The following is a 14,113-nucleotide window of genomic DNA, read 5'->3' as shown; positions in this document are numbered from 1 at the left end:
CATCTGCTCTGGATACATTAGACATAGACAGCATACAGTATGTCAGTGATAGCATATGTCACATTAATAGCATTTATTACAGTCTCTGTGAAAAGAGATTTTTTTTCTTTTTCTTTTTTTTAATAAAAAAGTCAAATTAAAGACCACAATTACTTTATAATAATGTTGAACAATTTAACTATTATTTTAGCATTAATATATTTTTTATTCAGTACTCCCTAACATGTAGGTAGATAAATGAAATACAAAATAAATAGTTTAACTAAATTAATTTAAAAGGTGATGATGTACAGAATATATGAGCTCGTTGACCGTGCCTGTGAGGGTCCAACATGTCCTTTGAGAATTCAATGGCAGATTTCTCTGTGAGTGTGCATCTTGCCGGAGTTGCTATGGAAAAAAAAGAAACTCATGACTTTTTACCCTTTTATACGTTTTGGAACAGTAACATCAGAATCAGCCAGAGAAATCAGGAACAAATGAGAAATAAGCTAAATTTTTATCAATTGTAATGTTTTACACAACATAAACAGCAATCACTATGCAACTAAAGCTCATTAGGTGGTTAAGATTACACAAAAAGGAAGCAAAAATAAAGTGTTTAAATATATTTTTATACAGTAATTCTTACATTTTTCTTGAGCTAAAATATGACTTATCTAATGAAATAAACAAATACAGATTTGTAACGAAGTGTGAATAAAACAAATATCAGATATGTGTACACATTTGTGTTTACAAATACACATTCATTAAAAAAACATTTAATTGAATGATTATTTAAATTATTTTAACAAATTAATTGGGTAATTCACCTTAAAATAATCATTTTGTTATTTTCTCACCTTCACATTACAAACAAACCTGCATATAAAGTACCGAATAAAGATTTGTTATAACATTAACATTAACGTTAGTTGACGATAGTAAGAGAAAACATTCAGTCGGTTGGAAACAATGTCATACATATGTTTCACATGAAAAAAGTAAAAAAGAAAAAAAGAGATTGAAGTGTATACCACACATTCACAAATGTGTTTTGCATTTCACTTCATTTGTGCTGTCCAGTACAAATTTCCCTCTTTTTAATGTATTTGCAATGACTTGTATCTATTACACTCACCTGAATACTGTAGTTCACATTTGGTATCAATTCAGCATAACAGCTCCATCCTTTTAAGGACAGCATCCTCTCCGGTCTCCGGCACATACACACAAATTAAGTCTGCAACACACACATCGTATTTGAGATGACTTCTTGTGCTCCTATACATTCCTTGTTTTACCCCCAAAACAAACCCTCAAGTACAATATTAAATGTAGACTTTACCTCAAGTTCCAGAATGCAAAAGGCATCTTCAGCATAATTCAAATTCAGACCATATCCAGTTGTGAAATCCAGATGAGATCCCGTGATCACCATGATTTTGTTTAATGTTGTAGTATTGCTGGGAAAAGCAAGACTGAGTTTGTGAATAATTAAATTTGTTTGTACAAATAAGTTGACATTCACATTCCATACACTGCCTATTAAAATGGCTAGTTAAAATTTGCTAATAAACAAAAACTATTTTAAAAAAATCTTTGGCTAATATTTACTCAGCACTTGGTAGCCAACTAGCCTAGTTGTGGTTGTTTTTAACACCAGATTTTAATGTAGGAACTATTGCAAGAAGAAAAGGAGTTTGTACATGAAACTGCTCACAGCAAATCTGTGAACAACTTGACATTTAAAAATCTAATGAAAATGAGGAAGACATCAACATTACCTTCAGGCGAGGGGTGGCATCACACTTTTTCAACATCCATGGCTGTGGCGCAAGGCTGCAAAAACTGATGAATATAATAAGAGGTAAAATAAGACTCAACATTTGATAATCTAAATCTATAGTACCACAATACCATTTGTATGATTATGATATACCCTCACCATGCACTATAGCCATTATTTACACCTAAACCACAAAAATAAAATATCTCTATAGTGACTCTATACAATAAGTTCTCGTTAGTAAATGTTAGTAATGCATTAAAACTACCCCTAAGAAATAGACAATTAACATGTACTATGCTAATGTTAGCTTTAAAATACATCCGAATGGGGTATATGCACAGACTTTTAATTTTCAGTCAGCCAGCTTAAGCGCATAACTGACAATATGAAAATCTGAATAATCTTAAACGACTCTTTAAATGCTAAATAATTATTTACTGTATATTAACTGCTGTTATTATGTTACAAAAACAACTGACCACTGTTATGTGGTTAATTTACTTTGCATTTGCCATAATCTGACAATAACATTTTATTGGTTGATGATAATCATAATGAAGGCCAGCTTACCTTAACTGTATTCCACATGGTCACTTCAATGTTGTGCTGAAATAGAGAATGCAGTTAGGGCTAATTCAATTAAAGTGAAGAGAAATTTCTTGTTTTTATAATAACACTTACCTTAACTTATCCCTCATGGTCACGGGAAGTACCTCACCTTCACTTCAATGTTGTGCTGAAATAGAGAGGGCAGTTAACAGTTAAGGTTAACAGAAAATCACCTTTCTTTTTTTCAGGAACTAACATTATGCTAAAAAACTCTAATAGTGTTAAAGTTAACTTACCTCACAAGCACTAACGCTAACTTACAAGCGCGGTCTGTTAATTTCTTGTTTAAAAATGGGGCTTAACCCGTCTGTTGACGTCATGGCATAAAAACCTAACGTTACAACTAAAGCTAACTTACTAAGTTAATTCTGTTAAATGGCATGCACTGTACAGAAATATACACAAAACAATCAATTAACTGAACTGGACATTTCAACGCTTACCGTGGATGAATCCGTTGAGTCATCGACTTGTATGGATATGGTTCAAATGAGGCGTGCTTGTTTCCGATCGAGTAGAAACGGCTTGGTTCTATGAATCGGCTCCTTTAGATGTATTGTAAAGAATCGAATCCGCCTGAAAATGATTCATTACTATTTTATACTGCTCGGCCCCCGATCAAACAGTTCAATTTGATTCACTGTCACGGGAGTACCATTGAACCAGCTGAACCAGTGCAAAAATGATATTGTTTTAATCAATAGTTGATAGTTTTTGGCTTATTTATTAAGATTGTGTGTCATTTTAAATGAGTCGGTAGCGCAGATTCCTAACCTCCGGGTGTGTTTAACACTTCTTTGGTTTCACGAATCAATTGTTTTTGTTACATTTTATTACGTTTTGGCTAAGCACAAAATTATGTTCATTAAAAAATGTCATATTTACATGTTACCTTATAAGATGTTGATAGCCAAATTTAAAAATATGAAAAATATATCGTTTATATATAGTGCCTTTTCTACTGTATCATTTTTTATGCTAATAAAAATATAAAGAATTTGAATCCCTATAACTAATGTGCAAAACGTATAGCCCTTTGCTGCCAACCTTCACAATAAAATTTTGGGTAGGCCTACATCATATTACTGTGAATTTTTTACAGTTGAATCCAATAAAGGGATACTAATGTAATTTAATGTGGAAAAAGTACAGTAACGTTTTGAGTTTCTGGGAATTGTTTTAACAGTAAATGTTTGCACACTATTTACAAATGTTTTAAATTGGTAGGTAGATAGATAGTGTCGTGGTTTTTTGTTTTTCTCTTACTGAATCAAACTCAGTCTGGAGGTTATGAATATCAGAAGAATATATCTTTGTACAGACCACACCTATTACATGCTACAGTAAAGCCTCAGAAAGAGAACAGTTGTTGACTGAATTCCTGGGCTCTGATCAGCCCACCAGAGCGAGTGATCCATTCAGAACCCTTACAGTCACGATTCCCACAGTTTCAATTCCAAATGTTATAAATGGTCCTTTGAGCCGGAGTGATCACTTCTCTGGATTAGATGTCAGCCAGATCTGAACCTGTATACTCCTCTGGCCGCACAAAGCACCGGCCAGCTTATTTAAAGGACTATGAGGTGGATTTACAAAGTTTCCATAAAACAGTGTCACCTTTTAGAACAAGAGACCCACCCATGCACTTATCTGATGATTATTCTTCATCGATGATTAGAGCCTCGGCCGTACAGCTTCACAGAGTACAAAGTTTACCAACTTTTTCTTCCCCTTTGAGGATGACTGTCAGGGATGACCATCTTAACGTTCCAAGCCCTGTGCAGCAGCACAATTTCATAACCAAGCATCACCGGTCATCACGACAATATGCAAAGCAGCCATTACAGTCTGAATCCAATACAGAGCTATGTCTTCCTGGTGATGAGGGTGAAGGATACCAGAGTGATCGGTCAGATGCTAGCTCCTTAAAGTTACAGAGGATTTCAGAGGAGAATTTAAAGCTCCTTGAAACCCATAGGGCCATTCAAGCAGACCTCAAACGTATTGAGACAGCCAAAGAGGAACTTGCTCAACTGTTAGATAGAGCCTGTAGCTTGCAAAGGCCTTTATCTACCCATAGCAACCAATCCGATCAGCGAGCAGTTAAAATTCGCTACGCAGAGAATACAGGAGATGAAGAATGGCCAGAGCCTCCACCACCTATGGCATATGAAGAGCCAGAAAGTATGAATCAGTGTGACAGACAAAGGCTTAACAGCTTTGCAAGGGCCATACCATAATTCACTCCACGACCAACAGTAAGGGAAGGGACAAGAGAATTTAGCCATCTGAGTGCAGACGATGACCAACCTAAGTACAGCCAGTATACTGCCCAACAGACAGGTCACCAGCATGTACATAAGCAACCATGGGATTCATCGAAATGGCTCTACCCTGAACAACCCAGACTGGCATACTATAACATGGCACCCCCCATGTCATCTGTAGATCAGACAGAAAAATACTACAAGGGTCCATGTCCCATCATCCCTTATTTCCGCACCAAAGATCCAATTGAGTTTGCACGATTAAAAATAGTCTTGGAGAATCTCCTACCGCCTGATTGTACTGAAATGTTTAAATATCAAGTCTTGGTGGACCATCTAAAATTGGAGGATGCATGTCTAATAGCTGACTCTTTCTTGCATTCACCTACCCCTTACCGAGACACCATGTTGGCTCTTAATGAGCGGTTCGGCCAGCCACACCAAGTGGCATTGAAAAGGATTGCCACAATTCTTGAGTCTCCTGATATAAGCCGAAACGACCCCTCAGCATTTGAGAAATTCTCCCTTCAAGTGGAGTCATTAGTCGGCCTGCTTAACACTTTAGGCCAGTCAGGAAGCATTGAATTACATTGTGGGTCTCATGTGGCACGTCTCCTCAACAAGCTGCCACCAGAGAGAAGGGCTGATTTCCGGCGCCATATGTTGCATCGGCCAGGGACGACATACTCTTTAGTAGATCTTGCGGAATGGCTGAAATATGAGTCATGGTGCCAAAGTTATGATGACCAAACAGTGCAGGGAGAATGGAGAATGAAACGAGATCCCAGAGTAGCTCCACGATCACGCCGAACCACTGCCACTGTACTGATTGGGTCTGGAGATAATGATGAGGTTAGACCTATTCTATATCCTTCTGCAAAGATGGATGACAAACCCAACGGCAGGAGCACATTATATTGTTCTTACTGTCAAAACTCTGAACATGCCTTCAGTCAGTGCCCCAAAAGTCCAACACTAACCAAGCATCAGCTCTCAGAGTGGATACGAACCAATAGGAGATGTTGGCGTTGTGGTCTCGCCCATCAAGCTGCCCACTGTGGTCTAAAGAAACCATGTCCGCTTTGTCAGAGGAAGCATCTGCGAATACTACATGAGGTAAATGAGAGGTCAGCTACTGAAACATCGAAAGCTGAGGCTTGTTTAGTTAGCTCCACAACCCAGACCTTATACCTGAACAAACCAGTCAGTAATAATAAGGTTCTGCTCAAAATTGTCAGAGTATTCCTGCACCATGGCAACTACACATTGGATACATATGCAATCCTTGATGATGGTTCTGAGCGTACAATGCTTTTGCCAGAAGCAGTACAAAAACTTGGTCTGAGAGGCACTGACGAAAGTTTAGAACTGAGAACAATCCGTCACGATGTACAAACCCTTGAGGGCGCCTCAGTCTCGCTCCACATTTCACCATACTCCAACCCAAGTAAACGATATTTTATATAAAACGCCTTCACTGCACCACAACTTGATCTGATTGACCACTCTTACCCAATCTCCAAGCTCCAAAGGCGGTACAAACACTTGGTTGGATTACCATTACAGTGCTTTGAAAAGGCCAAACCTCTCATCCTTGTCGGTGCAGATCAAACACACATAATATCGCCAATTGAGCCAGTAAGGTTTGGTCCACGAGGGGGTCCTGCTGCAATAAGAACCAAACTGGGCTGGACTTTACAGGGCCCTACTAGCTTGTTGGAGCAGAATCTCAAGCAAAGGCAGTGTCTCCACTTATCCAGTTCTCCCAGTACAACAGAGTTGCTCAAGAATGTTAGTAGACTATGGCAAGTGGATGTTTTGCCTTTTCAAAATGAGCAGGAATGTACAAGATCAAAGCTGGACAAAAGTGCAGTGGAACTGCTTGAAGCTAAAACAGTTCGTATAGAGGTGGACGGAGTACGTCGATATGCAACACCTTTGCTGAGGAAATGTGATATGCCCCATCTTTATGCCACCATGGAATCAGTCATGCCCCGCCTAAGGAGCACTGAGAGAAAACTTACCAGAGATCCTCAGCAAGCCGATGCTTATTCCTTGGAAATTCAGAAATTGATCCAGTCTAGAGCAATCAGGAAGCTCAATAAAGAAGAAAGAGAAGGAGATGGTGAGCGTTGGTTCATCCCACATCACATGGTGAGCCATAATAACAAGAATCGTGTGGTGTTTGATTGCTCCTTTCAGTCTAATGGTCTCAGCTTAAATGATTTGCTTCTCACTGGGCCTACCTTGGGTTCATCACTTTTGGGAGTTTTACTCAGATTCCGTGAGCATGCAGTGGCCATTAGTGCTGATATCTGGGGTATGTTTCATCAGATCCGCCTTCTTCCCGAAGACAGACCCCTTCTTCGATTTCTCTGGCGCGACCCGAATGAGAAGGGAAATCCTGATGTCTTTGAATGGCAGGTCCTGCCATTCGGGACAACATGTAGCCCCTGCTGCGCCACCTTTGCCCTACAGCGGCATGTAAAGGACCATAGCCAACCTGACGAAGACGTAAGTTTCTCCGTAGAACGATGCTTTTACGTTGACAATTGTTTGCAGAGCTTTCCATCGCCAGAGGAGGCTAGAAGGTTGGTGGACAAGCTAAGAGATTTATTAGCTGAAGGAGGTTTTGAATTAAGACAATGGGCCAGTAATATGCCAACTGTCATTAACCATCTCCCACGTGAAGCTAAATCGGATGGGTTTGAACTCTGGCTAGCCCATAATAAGATTGATGTACAAGAGTCCACATTGGGCCTTAGCTGGAATTGTCCATCAGATGTCCTGCTCTATCGTCATCGGCCCATCAATCATGGGGCTCCCACCATAAGGATTATTTACAAAGTGTTGGCGACCCAGTATGACCCCTTAGGATATATCATCCCCTATACTACCAGGGCTAAGGTATTGGTCAGACAACTTTGGGACAAGCAGCGCAGTTGGGATGATTAACAACTTCCCCAAGCTTTAGTCCAAAGCTGGACCGAATGGGAAAATGAGCTGCAATCTCTTCACAAAATCAGTTTTCCAAGATCCTATGTGCCAGCTTCAGTAGACTGAAGGAAATGCATTACTGACCTTCGTGTGTTCAGCGATGCATCAGAAAGTGCATTTGGAGCATTCGCCTACCTTCGCACTGAAGATTAGCTGGGTAACATCCATTTGTCATTTGTACTGGCACGCTCAAGAGTAGCGCCAAAACGAGTTCTGTCAATACCCCGGTTGGAGCTCTGTGCGGCTATGATTGGAGCACAACTAAAGGCCCAGTTGCAGAAAGAACTAACATTGCCACTTCGCCACACAGTCCTCTGGACAGACTCTACTACAGTGCTGTCTTGGATTAAATCAGAGTCTTGCAAGTACAAAGTTTTTGTTGGGACACGAGTGTCTGAAATCCATGACCTTACCAACATTACTTCCTGGTGTTATGTGGATTCAGTTCAAAATCCAGCAGATGACATCACACACGGAAAGACTCTGACGGATCTCGGTAAGCCTAACAGATGGAGCCATGGGCCCCCATTCTTGCTTTCCTCTCCAGAAAACTGGCCAGCAAACCCTGAAGATTTCCCTGACACAGATAAATCTGAGCTCAAGAAATCAGCATTCTGTGGACACACTACTGTGGATGGGCAATTCGGCAAGAAGAACAAAACCTGGTCGGAACTGCTAGAAGCAGTTGCACAGGAGCTACATGGGGTGGCTGGAGAATCAGGTAAACCTACAGCAAACACTTACCAAGTAGCCGAGACAGCCATTCTTCAGAGGGTGCAAAAGGAAAGTTTTCCTGAAGAATTACAACGACTGAAATCAGGCAAGGCTCTTCAACATGATAGCTGTTTGCTTGGCTTGGCTCCGGAATATGACACATTCACAAATCGGATCCGGGTTGGTGGTAGGCTAAGAAATGCTGAGAAATTAGGTCCTGCCATGAAACATCCCATTGTTCTTGATTCTAGACATCCAGCTGTGAAACTACTTCTTCAAACCTTTGATGAAAGGCTTTGCCACCCAGGCCCTGATCGTGTATTCGCAGAAGTAAGGAGACAATTCTGGGTGCTGAGAGGAAGAGCAACCATCCACATCTTACAGCATGCCTGTAGAGAATGTCAAAGACTGAGAGCCAAACCTACCTTCCCCAAAATGGCAGACCTTCCTTTGGCACGTCTGCGACTCTACAAACCACCCTTTATTCCACTGGTATGGACTGCTTCGGCCCATTCCTAGTGAAAATTGGTCGACGAGTGGAGAAGAGGTGGGGAATCCTCTACAAATGTTTTACAACACGAGCAGTACACTTAGACCTTCTACCCAGTTTGGATGCAGATTCGTTTCTGATGTCACTTAGGAGGTTTATTGCTCAAAGAGGTTTCCCTGTAGAATTGCTATCAGATCAAGGGACAAATTTTCGTGGAGGAGAATGGGAATTGTATGAAGCATTCAAATCTATGTCGCCTGATCTTCAGCGAAAACTTGCACCACGAAAAATAGCATTCCGTTTTAATCCTCCTGCAGCACCACACTTTGGGGGAGTGTGGGAGAGAGAGATAAGATCCATCAAGGCTGCACTATTGGCGACTATTGGGGCTCAGACAGTACCAGAAGAGGTACTCAGTACCGTTCTAATTGAAGTAGAGAACATACTCAATTCCAAACCGCTTGGGTATGTCTCCTCCAATGTGGCGGACCCCGATCCAGTAACGCCTAACCTTCTTCTCACGGGACGGCTGGACAATTCTTTGCCCACAGTCATATATCCAGCAGTGGAGGGACTAAGTCGACGTCGTTGGAGACAATCCCAAGTGTTAGCGGACCAATTTTGGTCATCCTTTATTCGACATTACCTTCCGAACTTGCAACTCAGACAGAAATGGCACCATACATTCCCCAATATAAATACAGGCACGACAGTCATGATAATGGATCCCCAGCAAACCAGAGCACACTGGCCTATTGGGAAGGTAGTCCAAATGCATCCCAGTAAAGACTCACAAGTGAGATCAGTGGATGTTCAAGTTGAAGGGAGGATTTATACTAGGCCTGTAGCTAGACTTGTGGCCTTACCCCCTATCCCAGAAAATTATAAAAGGGAACCCAACACATCCACTGTGGCATTAGTAACACACACACAACCTTCTAAAGCAGCAAATTGAAAGCAATTTGGGGGTGGCTGTACAAAGGTTTGTGTGTGTGGCCCCTTTAAGAGCTGTCGCCCCTTTAAGAGGCGTCGCCATTTTAACACTGCGCAGCAAACTTTGAGAGAAGTGAGACGAGCCGTTCCAAACCAGCTTGTAATATGCATGCGTGCATCTTATAAAGTGAGTTTTGCTATGCTATATAATGCTCTATATTCACATTAAGCTGTAATCTTCGATGTTTATAGTGAAAGTGATTATACTACTGAAGTGAGCACATATAATTCAATGTTATTGTTATCAATAGAAGATCATTGACGATACATCATGTGAGATTTATTGGTATATTAGTTATACCTCATGTTTATGTTGCCTATGAGGTTGTTGTCTTTCTTTGTATAGTAAACTGAACAAGAGTGTGGATAAATATCATTTGTTAAATGGCTTAGTTAAATGCTAACATGGTAATTCATGGAGCTATAGTATTTCACTTATTCTCAGTATTATTGATAATAGAGTGGAGGAACTATGACGTCAATTTTTATGCAAAAACCCGGAAGCGAGTTAGCATTTTAGCACTTCCGGTTCCCGTTTTGTTCTACGACATAAAACACATCAGTTACAGCACACTCTTCAACTTTTAAATCGATTATGCTTCTTTAAAAAGACGGTTGCTATCAAGTTGCTAAATGAGACTACAGGTGGCGTCGGGGACATTATACGTCATCGAGCTGATCTGGTCTGGAGCGCAGCTCGCTTGTGATGGGCGTTTGGATTTGTCTGTGATTTAAGTATTTTCATGAATAGTATTTTATAGTTTGTTGTATTATTCTAATTGAGAATTCAGATTGTGTGTAGATAATTCCTTCACATGTAAAGGCTGTCGAGACAGACTAAATTGTTGATCATTTATTTTAATTAAACGATATTATGAAGATACTGCTCAGTGCAGCCTGTCTCTCTCCTGCCCTCAGTAATGCAAACAAGTGAATAAAAGTGTAAAAATACAGACATATTAACTGTCATTTTAACGTGATCAAGTGATTTCTCGTCTTTTTTTCTTCATCTGAACACATTTTGCTGCAGTATTAACACTCCTCCATAAAACGTATAGCAGATGTGACTTTATGGGCTGTTTTTCACTGTACTTCGTGACACAAAAGGAATATTGAATGTTGCTCTGTCCATGATGATGGAACTTGCAGGCATTTGATAGACTTGTTCCTCCTCACGCCTAATTTCTGTCATCTGTATAAGGTAAGCGGGCTGTGTGCACGCGAGCGATACACTTATTTAAATATGTCTGATGAAAATACTATGTAGGCACATTTATACACATTTTTAAAACTTTTAGAACAACCGCAAGGCAAAACAGATGTATTTCCCATGTAAAAACGATCCAAAAGGCACAAAGGTCTATGTGTGTTTGCGTATTTATTAGTTTATAATATATACCGTGGATTACAATATAATAAACAGAGAGATTAACTCTTTGTCATGGACGTTATTTCTAAAAATAAGCTTGAAAAGTCGTCTGTAGCAGGGTGGGGCTGACGTCACTGAAGAGCGCCCCGAGGGCGCTGTAGTCCGTTTATAGCCTAATGTTAGCTTTTCAAGTCTTGCGTTTGCATTTAAGATCTGAAAGTGCTCAATGTTGTATTTTCGTGTGACAATTATCCGGCTGAACAAAACGTGTAAGTGTAATGAACTGTGTTTGAACACAGAGCGTATTATTCGCAATCTTCGAAAACCCTATGGGAAAATCCTATAGGGATTTTCACGAGGGAACCAGTTTTATGCTAGCAGCCGATTAGCCTACAAAGTGATGTCAAAGTTCCTCCACTCTATAATGCTTGTTATTGTTCTGACAAATATTATGTTTGACATTTCTATATTCATTTTGTATTTATCTTTGTACAGACCACACCTATTACATACTACAGTAAAGCCTCAGAAAGAGAACAGTTGTTGACTGAATTCCTGGGCTCTGATCAGCCCACCAGAGCAAGTGATCCATTCAGAACCCTTACAGTCACGATTCTCACAGTTTCAATTCCAAATCTTATACTTGCAGAAGACAAAAAGCTCCTTCTTCTGGAAATTGAAAAGTACAATGGTCTTGTACACACCTGCTACATTGATGTTGCTGTGGTGGAGCACTGTCTTGCTAGAGAGTGCACTTTGTCCCAAATATGGCCATGGGACATTCATAGCAGTGGTATGTCAGTTTTCATAGGTTTCATAGCAATTTATTTACAGTTCTGCTTAACATGGACGTAACAACGAATGTTGTAATGTTATTAGATAATGGACATTTTCATATATTATTTAGATTTTTAAAGAATGTGTTTGTATAGACAAAACAATGCAATGATAATCTGCAATGTTTTGTCATGTATACATATGTGTTGTTGGTTCATAGTAAACATTTCAGTGAAGAAGAAACTGCATGACCAAGTTATGCTGACAATGGGGCTGCAAGAGGAAAAAGGCATTTTGGTTTTGGAGATGGCACAGCCCAGCGCATGGTTGCAGAGCCTGTCAGTTATTCTCAGGAGCAAAATGACTGAGGAGGGTAAGTTTAATAAAAAGACTGTCCAATAAAATGCAATCCACCCTGTTATGCAGTTTTTAAATGAGTCAAATTATTTTACTTAACAATTTCTTTGACCTCTTGAAGAAGTTGTATATTGTAGTATAAGCTAATTTATTTTATTTTCACTTTATTGTCTTATCTTCTGCATTTTCAGAGGGAAATGATGGACTTTGCTGTCTCTTAAGAAAAAGATTGTCAGAGGTCACAGAAAAGATGCACATTGCTCTCCAACAGTACAAGACTGCTTTAGGCCCAGAGGCCTCTTTACTTCTACAAAGAGAAGCAGAAGATGAAAGAGGCCTCAGTAGTCCAGACACCAGCGATGATGAGGAAGAAAACACTTATGAAATAATGAAATATAAATAATAGATAAATTACCTATGTATGTTTGCTTGTTCTCAGAAGTAGATCAGTGTGTGTTTTGGCTTTAGTTGGTGCCAGTTGATGACTTTAGAATATAACACATTGCACCTGTTTAAACAGCCAGTCAGGTTGTCAGAGTCATACACTGTAAGATGGTCAAAGTTTGATAAGTAGAAAAGCAGGGATCAATTAATCAATGTATTTGTGTCTGTATGGCATAAACTTTAAAAAGTTACATTTCATATGGACAGCTTATATAGTCCACACACAAGCACTACATGTGTTTCAAGACTAAATAAACTTAATCTTAGGTATATGTTTTAAAATGTATTAGTAGAATATTCAATAGTCAATTTGTAACATTTATCAGCTACATAGATGGAATTATTATTATTATTTTTTTAAACATAAATTTTCATATTTTATTTAGTGCTTTGTACAATTTGTTCATTTGAAAACAGCTGAGCTTCACCTTATCCTCTTTTTTTTTGTTTTTCTGTATTTCCCCAGGTGGAAGCTGCACAAAGGACTGTTATTCATTTATTTATTGGATTTTTTTGCGACTTTGTCCCTTTTTTGATCAGAGGTCGCCACAGGGTAATGAACTGCCAACTCTTCCAGCATATGTTTTTCACAGCGGATGCCCTTCTAGACACAGCCCACCACTGGGAAACGCCTATAAACTTTTGCATTCACACACACTACGGCCAATTTAGTTTATTCAATTCACCTACAGCACATGTGTTTGGACTGTGGAGGAAACTAGAGCACCCAGAGGAAACCCACACTAACACTGGGAGCCGCCTTCACAAAGGACTGTGTTTAAGGAAATGTACTTGTCCGGTATCTGTATCTATTTGAAGAGTACTCATTGATTTACCTGATCAAAATATGAATGCATTGTTTTATACTGTAAAGGTTGACAATGAGTTTAGCAAAAACTTTTAAGATACACAAACAGTCAAATGTCAACTTTGCACATATTATATTGTAGAATGAAAATAATGGATTGACATTATTGTACAGTTGTGTATTCACACTTATTTAAGAGAGTCTCCTCAGTTACTGTTACTATGAGCTTTTCTTTTGTGTAAAACAAGGTTTAACTTTCTTGAACAGTATAAACAAAAGCAACATATTACAAAATTAAAGGTTAATATAATAACATCTTTTTTTCTTAAAAAGATTACTTGGTTTCCAATTGATCTGACATTGTCACTTTTGTCTTTTTTTTTTTTGCTAAATTTAAGACTAAATCTATATAATGTCAAAATCTAAACAATGCAAATACATAAATAAGAATAAATAAATTACATAAATATAAAATTAGTCAGAATAATTATTCATTCATTCATTTTCTTTTCGG

General features: G+C 39.1%; 1 protein-coding gene and 1 long non-coding RNA gene across 2 annotated transcripts in view; both read left to right on the top strand.

Moving 5' to 3' along the window:
• LOC147836322 (uncharacterized) overlaps positions 1-14,113 on the top strand; it is a 309,667-nt gene that overhangs the window by 258,515 nt on the left and 37,039 nt on the right. The gene's annotated exons all lie outside the window — the stretch shown is intronic.
• LOC147836324 (uncharacterized) lies at positions 1,625-13,913 on the top strand. Its single transcript, XM_087257136.1, has 5 exons — positions 1,625-1,852; positions 11,863-12,006; positions 12,211-12,363; positions 12,539-12,766; positions 13,258-13,913. The coding sequence occupies exons 1-4, from the start codon at positions 1,837-1,839 to the stop codon at positions 12,748-12,750; spliced, it is 525 nt and encodes a 174-aa protein (XP_087113262.1). The 5' UTR covers positions 1,625-1,836; the 3' UTR covers positions 12,751-12,766; positions 13,258-13,913.

Source organism: Danio rerio, chromosome 6 (assembly GCF_052040795.2).
Source record: "Danio rerio strain M-AB ecotype USA chromosome 6, GRCz13ab, whole genome shotgun sequence".
Classification (NCBI taxonomy): domain Eukaryota; kingdom Metazoa; phylum Chordata; class Actinopteri; order Cypriniformes; family Danionidae; genus Danio; species Danio rerio.
This window is presented reverse-complemented; position numbering and strand designations above follow the sequence as displayed.